Here is a 21,121-nt window from a genome sequence, read left to right as displayed (position 1 = left end):
GAGCCTGGGCCCCGCCCCGGCCGGCGCGCCAACGGGCTCGGGATCTGGGCACGTGGGGGATGGAGGGAGGCGGCCGGCGCACCGCTGGGGGCTCCGAGTGCTGACTCCAGAGCGGCCATGCCGGGCTGGAGCGGCCACAGTGACAGGGGAACCCCACCACCCGCCCGAGCCGCCAGAGGGACCGCCCAGAACCCCGCCCCTTCGGCCCGCGGCCCCGCCCTTCGGCCCGCCTCCTCCCGGGGGGCGGGGGTATCTGCGTTGGAGGCGGTAAAAACATGGCGGCGCCCAGCGCGAAAGCGGAAGCCGGGCGGAGCGCGTGAGCGGGGGCGAACGCAGCAGCCGGGGCTCGCGCGCAGGTAACACGATCCTTCCCTCCTCCCTTTCGCGCCCGCGCACGGACGTGGCTCGCGAGGACCCCCTCGTTCAGCATCGGCATAACGGCCCCGAGTCCATACCGCCCCCACGCGACCTTCCCCGTAACCGTCCCTGAGCACCCAGCTCCCCCCATAATGGCTCCCTGCCCAAACCATCCTCCAGCCTGTAGCAACTCCCTACCCAGCATTGTGCAGCGAGTACCCCTCCTCCACCAAGCACCCTCTGCCCAGGGCACCCCCACCCATAACCTAGACCCCTATAAGTACCCGTGCCCCAAAGCATCTAACCCCAGCACTGCTGCTCCAACCTAGAACCCCCATAACTACCTTGCAGTGTCCTCCTCCCAGAACTCCTACCCAACCTAGAACCCCCATAACTACTCCCTAAAGCACCCCCATCCCAGAACCTTCCACCTGTAAGCTAGAAACCCCAAGCCTACCTTAGAACCCCCTTAACTACCACCTAAGGCATGTCCAAGCCCCCATCCTAACGTAGAACCTCCTATAACTACTTCCTCTCTAAAGCATCCCACATCCTCTTCCATCACCACGCTGGTGACAAGCACTGGTGTGTAGCTAACTCCTCTCTCCCAAGCGGCTCACTCAGTACAATGTGCTCTCCCACATCAGTGCACCACCCGAGGAGTGGCTCACAAGGTTTTATCCTTTTTTGTTCAGAATTTAATAAAGAGAAAATGACTGTCAATGATTTATTAATCATTATTGTTTGTATTACACTGCAATAAAGTTATTCAGTTGGGGGGGGGACTTCTGTTTTTAGCCCAATGAAAGATTTAGAGACTCCACTGTAAATTAAATCTTTCAGGGTCTTGATTCCATTCATTCTACACAAATGGTTTTGTCTCTTCTGAGTGAAGGATTCATCTGCAATAGGTTCAGTGGGAGAAAGAAACTTGTGAAGCAGTAATGCTGAAGAAGACCACCCTTGGGGACGAGAGGAGAAAATAGTTTGCAGTACAACAGAGCAGCAAAAATGGCCAATGTAGTTTTGAGCTGCATAGATAGAGGCATCACATCATGGAATGAGGTGGTGGTAATATACCACCTGGCATTTATAGAGCGCTTTACAAAGGAAGTCAGTATCATTATACCCATTTTATAGATGGGGAAAACTGAGGCATAATAAGGTGAAATGATATGTCCAAAGTCATCCAGAAGGTCAGGAAAACCCAGATTTTTTGAGTCCAGTGCTCCCTAGCCATTTTCTATATTAAAAAAATTACACCTCTAACTGAAATGTTATACCACTACAACTTTAAAGGGCAGACTAGGCCTAAGGATGGAGAAGAATTGGCATGGTGCAAGGGATATCAGCAAGAGTAATGAGATGAGATTAAAAAGGGAAATTTAGGATGAATCTCAGGAAAATCTTCCTACCAGTGAGTTTATTTATTTATTTATTTTAAAGGCTGTGTAATAGTCTCCTAATAGAAGTAGGAAAAGTTGCTAGCACTAGCAACAATCCTACATTGTCAAAGAGATGGACTAATAGGTCTTTACCATCTCTGACTTCTTTTTGTGATAACTGGATTGAGACCTCCAAAAGTGTGTGAAGAGAAGTTTCCATAACTTGCCCATTGTTTGAGCAAATTGGGGCTCATCATTATTATCTTTGTCTTGACTTGTTGAACCGCATCTGAAACTGAAGAGTTTAGTAGTGAGTTTTCCATCTAATCCTGTGCAGGGGAATAAACAGAGGCGAATGTCAATCTGAAATCTAGTAACCATAGTCCACCCCCCTGGCTTTTCAGCAGTTACAAACTAATTGACTATATTTGAGATTGTTTTGCAACTCCCACCTTCCTGTATCCTCATCCCAAATAACTATTAAATTTTTTTAATAACCTTTTCCAAATTCTGTTAGTTCAAATATCTGTAATCTCAGGGGGGTTGATACTGATTTTTCTGGGAGATTGTAGAATCATTTCATCCCTTTAGGAAATAATCTAATACTGCCAAACTAGTTTCATGTTGGTGCCCCTCCCAGGGCCAGAGCCAGTTCTTTAAAGTTGACTGATTTAACAACCCACACGAGAAATAGAATGCAAGTACAGTCTGAAATAAACAAATATTGTTTAAACTGTGCTTAAACAAAATTGTCATACAGATTTCTAATGTAGTATTCATTGTTTGACCTTAGATTAAAAATTATGTTTTTGTATTTTTCAGAACAGCCATTGTATCCTAAAACATGCAGTCTGCTTGGCAGAGATTTGGAGTTTGTTCCTCATGTCTGAAAAGGCAGCGAAATGACTTAATTAAATGGCAAAGGAGATTGATTCCAGGATGGATCAGATCTATTTACAGTGAGACAGGGAAGTGGGAAAGAGACTATGGATTGGAAACAAGAAAGAAAGTTGAGAAGTGGTGGCTTCCAAGAATTAAGGAACAGTTTTGCAAAACTTCAGAAACAGATGTAAGCATTTTGAGAAACTTGAAAAATTCATATTTGATTTTTTTCTCAAGGTGAAATATTTTTGAAAACATCAGTCTAGAGTACTTAACACTGTTTAAAACATCTGTATTATCCTCTACTTAGCAAAAATATATCCTGTAATAGACTATTTGAAAAAGTTATAAGAAGAAAAGTGAATAAGGACACAATATGGTTAACAACAGAAAAAATAATTTATAAACGTATGGCTCCCATTTAATAGCTTTCTTCTAAATAAAATATTCATTGGCAGTAAAACCAAAAAATATTTGTTTGGTTTTTTAAAAAATATTACTTTCATGCTAGTAGCAATAAAAACTTACGGTGGTGCGGTGTAGTGGAAGCAATAGGATACCAACAGATAAATACAAATCACTCTTGAAAGAAAAATGGATGTCTTAAAATGACCAGCAGTTAGAAGGACATTGAGAACACAGCTTTCCTGGTTATGAACAAGAAAAAGCAATAAATGTGGTGATACATACAACAAATCTCTTTCCCCAACTTCTTAATAAATAGTTACTCATTTTATAAGTCTAAATATGTGTATTCAGACTATTTATGTTCAGATTTATTTAAATATATACAGATGTCATTCTAGGCTTTATGAAGTTAGTTTTTCATCACTTCTAGGATTAGTTTTACAGAGGAGGGGTGAGTAATATTTGTAAAGTAGTAAAGCTAATGAGAATAAGAGGTGATTGTGGGCAGAGTCATGTAGCTTGCAATTCACACAATGACCAAAAAAGCCCCTTTGGAATTTATTTATTTATTTATTGAGGGGAAACTTCTCAGTACCATAAAGATGCCAATAAATTGGAGGGAAATCTGAGAAAAACAACACAAGTAATTACAGGGCTTGCAGAATTAATATGAGGAAAGATTTAAAAACTAAGGCTCGATTCTATAATCTGAGAACATGAGTACAGGAGTCCTCCTACGCAAAAGGGACTTTCATTGTCTTTAGAGGGACTCTACTCAGGAACAGGGGTTCACACGTGGTAATCGGATTTCTAGGTTAGGACTTAAATGTGTACACGGTAAAATGATGATTAAGGCCCTGATTCTTGTGTATATAAAATTAAGCACATGATGTAGGAATTACAAGTAGTTCTGTTAATTTCACTGGGACTACTCACATAGATAAAGGTGGGTGCATGTGTGTATGTAAGTGTTGCTGGATCGGGGCTGAAAGGTGATTTTGGTATAGGGTGACCAGACATCCCGATAAAATCGGGACTGTCCCAATTTTTAGTCGTTTGTCCCGCTTCCTGATCGATGTTTGGTCGGGACGCAATTTGTCCCGATATTTCACACACCTGTTTTTTTTGGTTTTTTATCTTTTGTTTTGTTCCGCCGGTGTGACTCCGCCTTCCCCCTTCCCCCCCCCCCCCCCCCGCCGGCGGGACTCTGGGTTTTTTTGTTTGTTCGTTTGTTTCTCTCTCTCTCTCTGCAAGCGGGACTCCATTTTTGTTTTGTTTTTGTTTGTTTGTTTGCTCTGCCGATGGGACTCTTCCCCCCCCCCCCCCCGCGTGTCCCAATATTTTCTTCATCCCATCTGGTCACCCTACTTTGGTAACTGAATGCAACAGAAAATAGCCTCAGTGTTGGCAATGTCTATGCTTAAAATGTCACAGTAGTGCTTCAGTGTAGACACTCGCTACAGTGAAGGGAGCAATTCTGTTGTCGCTGTAGTTAATCCACCTCCCTGAGAGGCAGTAGCTAGGTTGACAGAAGAATTGTCGACCTAGCACTGTCTACACCGGGGGTTAAGTTGGCATAGTTGTGTGTCTCGGGGTGAGGATTTTTCTCAACACTAAGAGATGTAGCTATGTCAATGTAAGTTTTCGGTGTAGAACAGCCCTAAACAGAGAAAGGAATTGCTTATGGTGGTACTAGTACAAGGTAAAATCAAATGAGTTATATTTTAGGCTGACTATGAGAGAGGTTTTCTTAAAAGTGCTATCTGTTCTGCTGTGAAATAATCACCCAAAGGAAAGGGCAGAAACTTCCACTGTTTGAGGGTTTTTTTTAAACTGGCTTGGACAAAGCACTTAAAAAATACTGGTAAGAATCAATCCTAGATTGTAAGCAGAATGGTTTAGGAAGCAAAGACCCTATTTTCCATAGCTCTGTGATTGGAAAATACCTGAGGATCTCACTCATGAGGGAGCCATTTTTAAAGTAAATCATTTTCCCCTGAATACTTTTAAAAAAATTAACAAAAAATGGAAAAAACCTTTTGATTCCTTACAAATTTTATAATCTCAGTTTTCAAAGAGCAGTTTGGTTTCACTGACCAACTGCTAAATCTGTTGTCCCACTAATGTGGCATGTTAAATTTATATTTAGGGAAGCTTGTTTCTCAGAGTTTTCTATAGTTGAAAGCATCCCAGAAACAATTAATGTCTTAAAAAAAAATCCTCCCCACACTGTGAAGATCTTTGAAAAACAATTTTAATATACTCTGTCTCTAATACAATTCCATGCAGGGGCGGCTTCAGGCACCAGCACACCAAGCACATGCCTGGGGCAGCAAGCCGCGGGGGGTGGCCTGCCGGTCGCCGTGAGGAAGGCAGTCAGGCTGCCTTCGGCAGCATACCTGCAGGAGGTCTGCCGGTCCCGCAGTTTCGGTGGCAATTCGGCGGCGGGTATGCCAAAGGCGCGGGACCAGTGGACCTCCTGCAGGCATGCTGCCGAATCTGTGTTACCAGCGGACCTCCTGCAGGTGCACCGCTGAAAGCTGCCTGACTGCTGTGCTTGAGGTGGCAAAATACATAGAGCTGCCCCTGATTCCATGTTTCTTTTTCATTCTTATCTATGTTCAGTCATATGCCTATAAACTCTCATTCTTCCTTCTCATTTGCTTCTCTTCTCCCCCTACCTGTCCTTCCTCAGGCAGAAAATAGAAGTCATTATATTGTCACAAAGATAGAGAGGTGACCTGACTTGCATGAAGAAGGAAAATAAGATGAGAATTGTGTGTGCGTGCCAGGGAAATAATTGGTTTAAATGCATGCCTTTTTAGTATAAGACAACAGTCTAGAAAGCATTCATAAATATGCAAAACTCAGAAATATTTTTAATATTTTTGTTCCATTCCTGGTGTTAATGGGACATTTAATAAAATCCAGTGTTAAGGTGCTAGTTGTCTATACTACCCCAGTAAACCATTTTGATTCTCTTTAGTTTTGCTGTTTGCTGGGGAAACAAAAAGGAAAATCTGTAGGGGAAAATATATTTGGAAGAGAGTGTTTGTTAAATAGGAATACGGAGTAATATTCATAGTACAATAGAACCGCAGAGTTACAAACACCAGAGTTACGAAATGACCAGTCAACTACACACCTCATTTGGAACTGGAAGTATGGAATTAGGCAGCAGCAGAGACAAAAATACTATGATAGCTTTTAAAAAAATACAGTAGAACCTCGGAGTTACAAACACCTCGGGAATGTCAAATATGGTACAATACTGTGTTAAACATAAACTACTTAAAAAAAAGGGAAAGCAGCATTTTTCTTCTGCACAGTAAAGTTTCAAAGCTGTATTAAGTCACTGTTTAGTTGTAAACTTTAGAAAGAACAACCATAACATTTTGTTCAGAGTTGCGAGTATTTCAGACTTATGAACAACTTCAATTTACAAGGTGTTTGTAACGCCGAGGTTCTACTCTATTTTTTTAGAAGCTATCATAGTATTTTTGTAACACCCGCATCTAAAGAATAGTGGACCAGCATGTAAATTGTTGAACAATGGATATAAACATCTATATAGTGACCAAAATTAGATTGTGAACAATTTATAGAGAAGATTAAACTTGCAAATAAAAAAATCATAATGTACAAATATTACGTTATTAAAAAAATCAGAATTTAAGTATTTTCACTTACTGTTCACTCTTTAGGCTGCCTTTATGTATTTTTAGTTTTTGCAATAGGAATGTAGTGATCAATTTCACTTTAGTTTGTAGTCAGTTTTTAGTCACCTTAACTTTTCACATTCTCATGCAGTAGCTCAGTGCTTTAGTAATTGGGTTGTAGACACTCTAGAGGCATGTTCATTTGCTTTTTAAAACTGTTTTTTAAAAAAATAATTAAAACACTTCTGTTACTCTGGGTTTGGATTTTTATGAAACCTAAAATCTGGAGCAATTCTGACCTGACTGTTTTAAAATAATAACACAAATTACAGTTTTAAATGAACAGTCAAATCTTTTTCCTCCCTCTTTTGTTATCTTGTAAAATCTTTTGTAGAAACAGGTATATGCAAAAACCCCATGAATGTTTGTAGTTAACTTTTGAGATAAAACACTAGGTTCCAAATTCTCTGTTAATATAAATTGGTACAACCCAATTGAAGTTTGGAGCTCTGCCAGTTTATACCACCAGCAAACTTAACTTGGATATTTTTGATTCAAACCCTATTTTTGCCCTGCTGTAACATGACTTTGTTTTGTTTAATAGGCGTTTTAGAGATTATATAGCCTATAAACTGTTTATTGATTTATTTTTTCAAAATTAAATGCTAACCTACTTGGGTTTATCTTTTTTATTCTTCCTAGAAATCAAGACAAAAGTTTTATGTGCTTTCAATGTTCCCATACCCTTCTGGAAAGCTGCACATGGGCCATGTTCGTGTCTATACCATCAGTGACACAATAGCACGGTTCCAAAAAATGAGAGGGATGCAGGTAAGGAAAGATTTGCAGTACAGTAGAATCTCAGAGATATGAACAGCTTGGGAATGAAGGTTGTTCGTAACTCTGAACAAAACTTTATGGTTGTTCTTTCAAAAGCTTACAACTGAACATTGACTTAATACAGCTTTGAAGCTTTACTATGCAGAAGAGAAATGCTGTTTTTTAACATCTTAATTTGAATGGAACCAGCACAGAAACAGTTTCCTTACCTTGTCAAACCTTTTTTTAAACTTTCCCTTTATTTTTTTTAGTCATTTATGTTTAACACAGTACTGTACTGTAATTGCTGTTTTTTTGTTGTCTTTGCGGCTGCCTGATTGCATACTTCTAGTTCCAAATGAGGTGTGTAGTTGACCGGTTGATTCATAACTCTAGTGTTCATAACCCTGAGGTTCTACTGTAATTCATAGGCTCAGGAGCACACCCAGTCATATTATAAATGTATGGCAAGTGCTGTACTGTTCTTAGCAGCACCCAAAATTTCAGGCCCAGAAAACACAATAGAGAACACTACTGTTGCTGGCTGTTAAAGTGCTCTTTCAAAGCCTCTGTCAACTGGATAGCTCCACACTGGGCTCTAGTAATGACCCTTATGTCTGGCTGTTCAAACTCAGCAGACAGCTTTCCACCTTCATCCTTGTAGCAGCTTGTACTCCTTTGCCTCTCAGATATTGTGCAGGACGCAACAGGGAGCTATAACCACAACAATATTTTTCTCACCGAGATCCAGTCTAGTGAGTAAACACCACCACCGTCTCTTCAATCTACCAAAAGCACATTCAACAGTCATTCTGCACTTGTTGAGCTGGTAGTTGAATTTCGGAGCTATCTAGTGGCTGATGTATGGCTTCATCAGCCAGGGGAGTAAGGGGTAGGCTCGGTCACTATTGGTATTTCAGTATCACCAATGGTAATCCACCAGTTGGGAAAGAATGTCCCTGCTTGTAGCTCTCTGAACAGTCCTGAGTTCTTAAAAATATGAGTATCATGCATCTTTTCTGACCAGTCCACGTTGATAGCAGTGAAGTGTCCTCATTGATCCACCAGTGCTTGCATAACCATAGAAAAATAGCCTTTTTTTGTACTCTGTGTCAAGGTGGGCTGATGTCAAAATAGGAATATGCATGCTGTCTAATGCCTCACTGCAGTTTGGGAACCCCATTGCTGCAAAACCATCCACTATGTCCTGCACATTGCCAAGAGTCACAGTCGTTTGTAGCAGGAAATGATTCATGGTTCTACATACTTTCTTGACAACAGTCCCCACTGTAGATTTTCCACTGACCAGTAGCAATCTGGAATTGCAGGTTTCCACAGTGTGATCACCAGTCTCTTCTCCATTGTCAATGCAACTCTCATTCTGGTGTCCTTGTGCTGGAGAGCTGGGGCAAGCTCATCACACAGATCCAGGAATGTGGCCTTTCGCATCTGAAAGTTCTGCCGCCACTGCTCATCATCCCAAACCTGCATTATGATGTGATCCCAGCAGTCATTGCTCATTTCTCAGGCCCAGAAGCAGTGTTCCATCACTTGCAGCTGCTCCATGAACACCACCACCAACTTTGAATTATTTTTTGCTATGTCCTTTAACCAACTGTCGTAGAAGAAACCATCAAGTCCCCCATTGTTGTGGTACTTCCTGTGGGTCTGCCAGTACAGAATAATCATGTGTCCTATATGTGCAGTGTTCATGAGAATAGTGCAGAGCTCTGCAGGCTCCATGTGTCTGTCAGAGATGGTGGACAGCGACAAGTGCCACACGAGTTTGTGGGATTTTTTTTAAAAGCATGAAAATTATGGCATATAGATGGTGTTATAGGATGGAGAAAGTTGCGTGCTGTGCACTTAACCTCCTAGGTCTCAGAAATCCTGAGTCATTTCTACTTCACAAGAGGTGAAAATTTCCCCAAAGGCATTGCACTGGACGGTGGCAGGTGGCACTTGGAATATTTACTTATGGTATACTGCACTTTGCATTGACACAAGCACTCCATGTGATTGTACACAACACTGATGCAAGCAGCCAAGTATTCATATGCCTGAGCAGTATACAAACGGTGGTGGTAGAAGATGAAGTAACTTGCATCAACCAAAGTTTGTAGTGTAGACATGGCGTGAGGCTATCTCATTTACGTTAGAAAAGCCGGTCTTTATTTCTAAGGTTGCTTCACTTTCATTATCTGAGGAGTTCTGAAAGGCTTTCCTCCCAACCAGTTTTTATATGAGATAAAGTTTCAGACATTGCATTTCAACTTCTTTTTACCTTTTATGTGAGAAAAGACTATGTGAAGTGTATTAGAAGCAGTGGTTCAGAACACTCTGAATTTCCTATGGATCTATAAATAGGCACATCTTTTCCTTTGTGTTAATCTGCTTGAAGAGCTATTTATGACTAATGATGGGCAGCCAAAGAATTCAACCTTTACATACCATAGCAGACATAAAAGGTCTCTCAAATGATTTTCACTGTGTGTCAGACTCAGAGCTGTTGTGTCATGATGAACGTTTACATGAAAAGAAAAGTTCTGAAGTCTTTTTGAAGTTACCAGCCTTGCTAATTCCTACGATGTAGGAATCAATGTCTTTACTCTTGAATTTCTCTTTCAGATTAATTTCTTGTCTGTTTTTTCAAGAGGCTGTCTCATCTTCTAAACTTCTAGAGATTTGCTCTGTGTGATGATTACAACAGACAAGGGGTTGGGGGTTTTATTATATGTGGAATTTGAAAAGCACAAGAAAAATAGCTTCATTTCATTATCTGACTGGATTTTACTGAATATGCAGTAAATGAATGACAATTTAAAAAAAATAACAAACAAAAATATATCTAATAAAAATGCATGAATTGGAAAGATTTTTTTTTGTACTTTATACAGTGAAAAAGCAAGTTTGGGTTTTGCAGAGCTATAAATTCTTAAATCTCTCATTTTCCAGATAGAAATTCATAACTTTTAATATTCAAAGCAAGTCTTATTTTGAAATGTTTTTCTTGGTGCAAATTTTAAAGTTAGAGAGCAATGCCATTTATACTTGGTTGCTTTCCTTAAGAAATGGATACAGTAGAAAGGAGAATCTTTGAAACAATGTCACATTTAAGGACTCGGCATAAAGATCATAGAACCATAGAATATCAGGGTTGGAAGGGACCTCAGGAGGTCACCTAGTCCAACCCCCTGTTCAAAGCAGGACCAATCCCCAACTAAATCATCCCAGCCAGGGCTTTGTCAAGCCTGACCTTAAAAACCTTTAAGGAAGGAGATTCCACCACCTCCCTAGGTAACCACCCTTCTAGTATAAAAGTTTTTCCTAATATCCAACCTAAACCTCTCCCACTGCAACTTGAGACCATTACTCCTTGTTCTGTCATCTGCTACCACTGCAAACAGTCTAGATCCATCCTCTTTGGAACCCCCTTTTAGGTAGCTGAAAGCAGCTATCAAATCCCCCTCATTCTTCTCTTCTGCAGACTAAATAATCCCAGTTCCCTCAGCCTCTCCTCATAAATCATGTGCTCCAGCCCCCTAATAATTTTTGTTGCCCTCCACTGGACTCTTTCCAATTTTTTCACATCCTCCTTGTAGCGTGGGGCCGAAAACTGGACACAGTACTCCAGATGAGGCCTCACCAATGCTGAATAGAGAGGAATGATCACATCTCTCGATTTGTTGGCAGTGCTCCTACTTATACAGCCCAAAATGCCGTTAGCCTTCTTAGCAGCAATGGCACACTTTTGACTCATATCCAGCTTCTTGTCCACTGTAACCCCTAGGTCCTCTTCTGCAGAACTGCTGTCTAGCCACTCGGTCCCTAGTCTGTAGCAGTGCATGGGATTATTCCGTCCTAAGTGCAGGACTCTGCACTTGTCCTTGTTGAACCTCATCAGATTTCTTCTGGCCTAATCCTCTAATTTGTCTAGGTCCCTCTGTATCCTATCCCTACCCTCCAGCCTATCTACCGCTGCTCCTGGTTTAGTGTCATCTGCAAACTTGCTGAGGGGGCAATCCACGCCATCCTCCAGATCATTAATGAAGATATTGAACAAAACTGGCCGCAGGACTGACCCTTGGGCTACTCCGCTTTATACCGGCTGCCAACTAGACATGGAGCCATTGATCACTACCCACTGAGCCCAATGATCTAGCCAGCTTTCTCTCCACCTTATAGTCCATTCGTCCAGGCCATACTTCTTTAACTTGCTGGCAAGAATACTGTGGGAGACTGTATCAAAAGCTTTGCTAAAGTCAAGGAATAACACATCCACTGCTTTCCCGTCTTCCACAGAGCCAGTTATCTCATCATAGAAGGCAATTAGGTTAGTCAGGCATGACTTGCCCTTGGTGAATCCATGCTGACTGTTCCTGATCACTTTCCTCTCCTCAAAATGCTTAAAAATTGATTCCTTGAGGACCTGCTCCATGATTTTTCCAAGGACTGAGGTGAGGCTGACTGGTCTGTAGTTCCCTGGATCCTCCTCCTTCCCATTTTTAAAGATGGCACTACATTAGTCTTTTTCCAGTGATCTGGGACCTCTCCTGCTCGCCATGAGTTTTCAAAGATAATGGCCAATGATTCTGCAGTCACATCTGCCAACTCCTTTAGCACCCTCAGATGCAGTGCATCCGGTCCCATGGACTTGTAGAACTATTCTTCTGTCTGATCCTGTCAGACAAGCCAGATAGGTCCCACTAGCTCTAACCCAGAATATAAACGAGATGAGTCTCTTTCTTAGGTTAAAAGGGGACTTAGGGGAGTGCCAGTGTGGTTTACAATGAGAAATCCTAGGCATGGCCATGGTTGGGGGGAAGCTGAGGCTGATATTTATTTTGCTGTTTAACTTCTCAATAAAGGAAGACTCAAAAAACGACCGTTAGTTTGGACATTATATTGAGTTAGGAGCAGAGTGGGAATGCTGCTTGCTTATATAGGCATTATCTACTGGAGAAAGTTTTACTAATTTAAGTATCAGAGGGGTAGCCGTGTTAGTCTGGATCTGTAAAAGCGACAAAGAATCCTGTGGCACCTTATAGACTAACAGACGTTCTGCAGCATGAGCTTTCGTGGGTGAATACCCACTTCTTCAGATGCAAGTGGTGGAAATTTCCAGGGGCAGGTTTATATATGCAAGCAAGAAGCAAGCTAGAGATAACGAGGTTAGTTCAATCAGGGAGGATGAGGCCCTGTTCTAGCAGTTGAGGTGTGAAAACCAAGGGAGGAGAAACTGGTTCTGTAATTGGCAAGCCATTCACAGTCTTTGTTTAATCCTGAGCTGATGGTGTCAAATTTGCAGATGAACTGGAGCTCAGCAGTTTCTCTTTGAAGTCTGGTCCTGAAGTTTTTTTGCTGCAGGATGGCCACCTTAAGATCTGCTATTGTGTGGCCAGGGAGGTTGAAGTGTTCTCCTACAGGTTTTTGTATATTGCCATTCCTAATATCTGATTTGTGTCCATTTATCCTTTTCCTTAGAGACTGTCCAGTTTGGCCAATGTACATAGCAGAGGGGCATTGCTGGCATATGATGGCATATATTACATTGGTGGACGTGCAGGTGAATGAACCGGTGATGGTGTGGCTGATCCGGTTAGGTCCTGTGATGGTGTTACTGGTGTAGATATGTGGGCAGAGTTGGCATCGAGGTTTGTTGCATGGGTTGGTTCCTGAGCTAGAGTTACTATGGTGCGATGTGCAGTTACTGGTGAGAATATGCTTCAGGTTGGCAGGTTGTCTGTGGGCAAGGACTGGCCTGCCACCCAAGGCCTGTGAAAGTGTGGGATCATTTTCTAGGATGGGTTGTAGATCCCTGATGATGCGCTGGAGGGGTTTTAGCTGGGGACTGTATGTGATGGCCAGTGGAGTCCTGTTGGTTTCTTTCTTGGGTTTGTCTTGCAGTAGGAGGCTTCTGGGTACACGTCTGGCTCTGTTGATCTGTCTCTTTATTTGGTACTGTAGTTTTGAGAATGCTTGGTGGAGATTTTGTAGGTGTTGGTCTCTGTCTGTGGGGTTAGAGCAGATGCGGTTGTACCTCAGTGCTTGGCTGTAGACAATGGATCTTGTGGTGTGCCCGGGATGGAAGCTGGAGGCATGAAGGTGTTTTCGGTATAGGGTGGTGTTAATGTGTCCATCAATTATTTGCACCGTAGTGTCTAGGAAGTGGACCTCCGATTGGTCCAGGCTGAGGTTGATGGTGGGGTGGAAGCTGTTGAAATCGTGGTGGAATTTTTCCAGAGTCTCTTTCCCATGGGTCCAGATGATGAAGATGTCATCAATGTAGCGTAGGTAGAGAGGGGGCGTGAGGACGGAGCTGAGGAAGCGTTGTTCCAGGTCAGCCATAAAAATATTGGCATATTGTGGGGCCATCACTGATCTGGAGATATATATTGTCATCAAATTTGAAATAGTTGTGTCTGAGGATAAAGGCACAGAGCTCAGCAACCAGTTGTGCTGTGGCATCATCGGGATACTGTTCCTGACAGCTTGTATTCCATCAGCGTGTGGGATGTTGGTGTAGAGAGCCTCTACATCCATGGTGGCCAGGATGGTGTTTTCTGGAAGGTCACCAATGCATTGTAGTTTCCTCAGGAAATCAGTGGTGTCACGGAGATAGCTGGGAGTGCTGGTGGCATAGGGTCTCAGTAGAAAGTCCACATATCCAGACAGTCCTTCAGTGAGAGTTCCAATGCCCGAGATGATGGGGCGTCCAGGATTTCCAGGTTTGTGGATTTTGGGCAGTAGATAGAATAGCCCTGGTCGGGCTCTAAGGGTATGTTGATTTGTTCCGGTGTTAGTGTAGGGAGTGTCCTGAGTAGATGGTTCAGTTCCTTAGTGTATTCCTCAGTGGGATCTGAGGGCAGTGGCCTGTAGAATTTGGTGTTGGAGAGTTGTCTGGCGGCCTCCTTTTGGTAGTCAGACCTGTTCATGATGACAACAGCACCTCCTTTATCAGCCTCTTTGATTATAATGTCAGGATGGTTTCTGAGGCTGTGGATGGCATTTTAGGTTATGAGGCAAGCGATGTTGTTTTTCCACAATTTCTGCCTGTAGCATTCAATGTATAGGTCCAGACTGTCATTTCGACCCTCAGGAGGAGTCCATGTGGAGTTCTTCTTTTTGTGCTGTTGGTGGGAGGGTAACTGTGTATCAGTGCGCTGTTCAGTGTTGTCCTGAAAGTATTCTTTGAGTCAGTAGGCTTCCAGATCGCCGCAGAACTGTATCATGTTGGTGGGGTGGCAGGGCAAAGAGAGTCCCCGAGATAGGACAGACGTTTCTTCTGGGCTGAGTGTGTGGTTGGATAGATTGACGATATTGCTGGGTGGGTTAGGGGTACCACGGTTGTGGCCCCATGTGGCAGGTAGGAGTTTAGACAGCTTACAGTCCTTTTTCCTTTGTAGAGAGGTGAAGTGAGTGATGTAGATCTCCTGTCTTATTTTAGTGAAGTCCGTTTGTATGGAAGTTTGGTTATTGATGAGAGTCTCCAGGTTGGAGAGCTCTTTTTTGATGTTTTCCTCTGGAAAAATTCCACCACGATTTCCACGATTTCAACAGCTTCCACCCCACCATCAACCTCAGCCTGGACCAATCTACACGGGAGGTCCACTTCCTAGACACTACGGTGCAAATAATTGATGGACACATTAACACCACCCTATACCGAAAACCTAGCGACCGCTATGCCTACCTTCATGCCTCCAGCTTCCATCCCGGGCACACCACAAGATCCATTGTCTACAGCCAAGCACTGAGGTACAACCGCATCTGCTCTAACCCCACAGACAGAGACCAACACCTACAAAATCTCCACCAAGCATTCTCAAAACTACAGTACGAAATAAGGAGACAGATCAACAGAGCCAGACGTGTACCCAGAAGCCTCCTACTGCAAGACAAACCCAAGAAAGAAACCAACAGGACTCCACTGGCCATCACATACAGTCCCCAGCTAAAACCCCTCCAGCGCATCATCAGGGATCTACAACCCATCCTGGAGAATGATCCCACACTTTCACAGGCCTTGGGTGGCAGGCCAGTCCTCGCCCACAGACAACCTGCCAACCTGAAGCATATTCTCACCAGTAACTGCACACCGCACCATAGTAACTCTAGCTCAGGAACCAACCCATGCAACAAACCTCGATGCCAACTCTGCCCACATATCTACACCAGTAACACCATCACAGGACCTAACCAGATCAGCCACACCATCACCGGTTCATTCACCTGCACGCCCACCAATGTAATATATGCCATCATATGCCAGCAATGCCCCTCTGCTATGTACATTGGCCAAACTGGACAGTCTCTAAGGAAAAGGATAAATGGACACAAATCAGATATTAGGAATGGCAATATACAAAAACCTGTAGGAGAACACTTCAACCTCCCTGGCCACACAATAGCAGATCTTAAGGTGGCCATCCTGCAGCAAAAAAACTTCAGGACCAGACTTCAAAGAGAAACTGCTGAGCTCCAGTTCATCTGCAAATTTGACACCATCAGCTCAGGATTAAACAAAGACTGTGAATGGCTTGCCAATTACAGAACCAGTTTCTCCTCCCTTGGTTTTCACACTCAACTGCTAGAACAGGGCCTCATCCTCCCTGATTGAACTAACCTCGTTATCTCTAGCTTGCTTCTTGCTTGCATATATAAACCTGCCCCTGGAAATTTCCACCACTTGCATCTGAAGAAGTGGGTATTCACCCACGAAAGCTCATGCTGCAGAACGTCTGTTAGTCTATAAGGTGCCACAGGATTCTTTGTCGCTTTTACTAATTTAAATAAATTGGTCTTATATTGACTTAGCTTAAATTGGAGAGGAGTTGACTTAAGTTAGCTCAATATAATGCTTAAATAAGAGTGAGTGTCTACACAAGGGAATTACACGTATTTAACTAAATTATTTTCTAAACCAATGTATGTAAATACATCTGTATAATTTGCTCAGGTAGGTGGTGGGCTGGTATCTCTATGAGGACAGAGTTAAGCAGTTTGGGTACTATTTTGGATAAGTCCAACTTTAGTGTTTCATCTTTCCAGATTTTCCAAAGTTTGATTTTTTTTAAATTTAAACACTAATGTAAGCCAGTAATATTTGCCTGAAACCTTAATTTCATTTTAACAACTTTTTTGGGGGGGTGGGAGGGAGGAGTTGGGGGTTGGGAGGGGAATGTGTATTTGCTGTTTTCTTTCTTTCTCTGTTGCGTTGGGATTTCACTTTATGATAGAGCACCTGGTGATGTAAATGCCGTGTCGCACTTAATATGAACAAGCAGGCAGGAGGGCTTCACTAGCCAGAGTCTTTGTCTAACTGCAGTACAGTAACACTAGCAACTTACGTCCATGTGTTTTTTCCAAGTGTAAGTGTAATGTCATATGAATATATAGTCACATTTGAACATATGGATGAATGATGTAATAACAAGGTTTCATTATTACTTATCAAAAAGTATTTTTGTAATGTATGGGGAGTCATTTGTGAGACCTGCATAGACAAGTCCTCCGCTCATGTAAACTGGCATAGCCCTATTGAAGTCCATTTTATGTCCCCTGAGCCTCTGGCCCACGATCCTTGAGAATGGCTCCACTTATCCATAGTTCTCTCACTGGACTGTATGTAAACCTAAAGCCCTGTCATGCACCTGGAATAGGTTGTTGAATAAATGACTTCTGGTGTAACGTATCTGTTTGTAGGACAAGTTGTTTACTTTTTAATTATTGAAGACAAAATTTGAAGACAAAAATCTTAGCGCAAACACCACAAACTGTGCTATATCTAAAAATGTGTGCTTAAAGTAATACGGTAATACGGATGTTTCCCAGGTACAAGTACTGTTAAAATAGATCTTCAGATATGTAGTGTTAATTACAAATCTTGTTACAAAACTTAATTTAAAAATATGCTATGGAAAATCAATTTGTAGATTTAAACTTACAAGAAAAGCACTCTCTGAATAAACTAACTTCAGACTAAAATAAATTTAAGTTACTACTTTATCTTCATTTCTCCCTGAATTTACACATACTTTTATGTAAGCTCAAAGAGAGAAGCTTTGCGGCAACTTATGACATTTTCCTTTCTATACTTTTTAAAATATTGTGTTCTTTATTTTGAGGGTGTTGTGTCCTTTACAAACCTTAGAAATACTCTTGACATTTTTTCAAAGTCATCCAACCTGCCTCCATTTGAGGAAAAAAATTCTATTGCACCATGCTATTGTTATCAAGGCAATTTAAATCATGATTTAATTCACCACATGAATAAATAATTGATTTTAATCCACCTTTCCATATGTACTACTTCTATTTTCTAAAGAAAGGTGCATTCTCATTGGTTGATATAGCCATTAAAACATGTTTATTTACAACTAAATAAAGTCTTTACACTGTAGTTTTTTTGCTACCTAGGGGGGTACACAGTAACTACATACATTTATTAAAGCAATTATAAATCTTAATATTTTCAGATTCTTATTTATTGCACAATTTTAGTATATTAGAAGATGTGAATGATGTATTGCTTATTTAGTAGATAATTAACTTTTTGTTCTTAATATGTCTCAAGCTATATTAGGATGATAACTGAACTTTAAATACACAAAACAGCATATAACATTTGTTTTTATTACTCAAAACAACCTTAAATGTTTTGGATACATAAACATCTCGTATCAAAATATGTTTCACATTTGCAACCAAATGATTTATTAAACAGAGGGATTAACTGTAGCAAATGAATTAAATTGATTATTTCTGGTCAGTCTGGGAAAATTTTCAAATATGCCTAAGTGAAAGTGACTGGAGCTTAAGTTTTTACTTGCCTAAGTTTCTTGAAAATGTTGCATTTTCCTAACTTGCATAGGCTGACCTTTTGTGCCATGTTTTAAAGCCCTAGTTTGACCTCAAAAGTAATATTTTTTTTCCTCTGATTCTTTCTTTATATAGAAAAGAGCCGTAACGGTAACTTTTTTTTTTTTTGAGAAAGGCTCATGGATTAAGCATATTTATTTTTATTGAAATGTTTTAAGAGTTTATAAAAAGTTATGGCTTTAACATATTTTGTATGAATTCAGATTTCATTTTAAACAGATTTATTTTTAAAAGAATTATTTATAATTTAAATGACAAATTAAAAATTCTGATTTAAATAAAAATGTTTAATTTTTTTTTTCAAGAAATCAATTATTTCTATCTACAGTGTTTCTAACAAATTCTTACACAGATTGATCATTTTTGTCCTTCCTGGGCCTGAGAATAATTCTCTTAAGAATTGGTAAACAGAGAGAGAGCCAGTTTATTTGTTCACATGGTGTTATTTTAATAGAATCATAGACTGAAATTTAATACAAGTGAGATTCAGTCATTTACAGGAAAACTGGAAATCATACTGTAGGGATAGTCTGAAAATTATTATAAGATTGTTTAGTTTGGAAGTGACATCTAATCCATTCCTCTGCATTGTGGCTGGATTTATTTTATTTATACTTAAAACAGGTCCTAATAGATGGGATTCAGACTAACTGAACATTTCTAGTATCATTTCCACAACATCCCAAGGGAATTTGAAAAGATTTTTTTCTCTTAACCACATCACAACTTCCTCCTTTTGAAATGACTTGAGTTTCTTGTCTTCCTTATGCTAGTGCTTTTGGAAATGTAGGCAGTTGATGGTATTGAAGAGGGATAAGCATATCTGTCTAAGTCTTATAATGCACTTGTCACCATGACATGTTATACCAGTGCACTTCAATTCTGATCTTCATTAGCTTTTATTTCTGCTAGCTTCTCCTGAGGAAATGTTGCCCATTTTGTTAAATTGTTAGATGGTTCCTGTGTTTCAGATTAAGTGAATAGCACCATGTATATCTCATGTGAACTGAGTCAAATTTGAATCCAGGTTTCCAAAGGCAAATAACTAAGATGTTAATTATCTGACTGACTCTTTCACGTTAAAAAAAGAGAAATCATTGGGGATGCAATTAAACATAAGAACGTAAAAGATTAAGGATGTGAGACCTCATTGTGTTGTCTAAGCAGTTTTGGTTGTGTGTGGACATAGCATAAGACAGAGAATAATTTTGCATTTTTTATTTCTTTTGAGAACAAGAATAGAAATAAATGAGAGCATTACATAAGCAGAGTTATTATGATGATAGAAGTCTGTGGGTTGATTTTTTTTTTAATTGGGCACTAGATTAGCAGAATGTTAACAGGCAACACTGTTGCAGAGAACTATTGAAATAGTGCTGCTTGCTAGATCCTATATAGTAGTCAGAGATTCACAATTTTAATGTTACCAGTTGTTCCTTGCCTGCTTGATTTTTAGCTGTTACATATCTGTTTCTGTTAGCTGGTAAATTTAAAAGGCAATTTGGAGACATGCTCAGAAGGAAAGCTTGTTTTTAAAATTTCATTCTCTCCCTAATGTGTAGGCAAATAGAGGAATGTAGGATTTGTCTTAACCTACTAGACCATTGGTCTTTCAAATTCTTTACCACTTAAACGAGACCCTTTGTTTTTGCCTGATGTTTTCTTCTCCTGCCAGCTTTAAAATAAATAAAACCAACATATAAAGTTTATTAAATGGATGTATTTTTTGGCACTTATTGTAGTGTCTGAGCACTTTAAGAAATTTCAGTCTTCATAATGGAATGCAACACACCATGAAAGAGATATTACAGTGCTGTGGCACATTATTCCTTATATACCAAAGACTCTAATAATGCAAACAAGCTATTTGTTTCCTTTTAGCAATTAAGCAAAGGTCTTTCAGTAGCTTTTAATCAGATTGATAGAGACATAAAGTTGAATATTGTCAGAATATTGTTAATCTTGTATCATGAAGCACTTCTTGATCTCACCCAGTAGTCACTCACAAACATGGAATACACTGTCTGACAAGACAGAACATAGAGAGATTGCACAATTTAAAACCTCCTGAGAGAAGGGGAATGGAGGGAACTATCTTAAATCTTCCTCTTCCAGTTCTGTAGTCCTGTTAACAGGGCCTCCTGGTTAACAGTGACAAGTCACTGACAGAACTGGTAGTATGAACCTGAGCATCTGACTTCTGTCCATTGTCCTGAGAACATAGACCACAGCATGAGACTAGCACAGTTGCTGTGCCATGGCCTAATGTTAAGCTTGATTCTTTGGAATCTAAAATATTTCAAGATATCACTTTCTCTTGGAGTTGGCCCAACTGCACCCTTCTCAGGGATCTTTTCTAGAAAGAAGAGGCTAGAGACTGTGTGGGGTAATAGTCAAGAACATGGTATGAAGTAACCATTTTATTGTTGTAACTTCATGGGCCTCATATAAAATATCAAATGCAGATTACGGAAATACCAGTCTCTGAATAGCTGTTGCTTCCTAATAATATGACAATCTCACCATCAGATTAATAAGTGTTAGGCATCCTGAGACTTAGAGAGAAGAGCCTGAGCTAGGAGAGGGGTCCATTATTTGTTTTCTCTTTACCATGTGGGTACGGAACAACTATCAGCTGTGCTGAGAAGCCTTGTTAGGAAGGGGCTGTTGCTGTGCTGAGTGATCTCCAAGTGAGCAGAGTTGGTCTGTTGGTTGTATAACCACAAGAAG

General features: G+C 40.7%; 1 protein-coding gene across 1 annotated transcript in view; it reads left to right on the top strand.

Moving 5' to 3' along the window:
• The first annotated feature begins 229 nt into the window (after positions 1-229).
• Positions 230-21,121, top strand: part of LARS2 (leucyl-tRNA synthetase 2, mitochondrial) — a 127,429-nt gene continuing 106,537 nt past the window's right edge. Inside the window, exons 1-3 of the mRNA XM_039523461.1 lie at positions 230-356; positions 2,565-2,811; positions 7,394-7,522. Coding sequence (XP_039379395.1) covers positions 2,587-2,811; positions 7,394-7,522 — 354 coding nt within the window. The 5' untranslated portion in view covers positions 230-356; positions 2,565-2,586. The remainder of the gene's footprint in view (positions 357-2,564; positions 2,812-7,393; positions 7,523-21,121) is intronic.

The sequence above is a fragment of the Mauremys reevesii genome, linkage group 2 (genome assembly GCF_016161935.1).
Source record: "Mauremys reevesii isolate NIE-2019 linkage group 2, ASM1616193v1, whole genome shotgun sequence".
Lineage (NCBI taxonomy): Eukaryota > Metazoa > Chordata > Testudines > Geoemydidae > Mauremys > Mauremys reevesii.
This window is presented reverse-complemented; position numbering and strand designations above follow the sequence as displayed.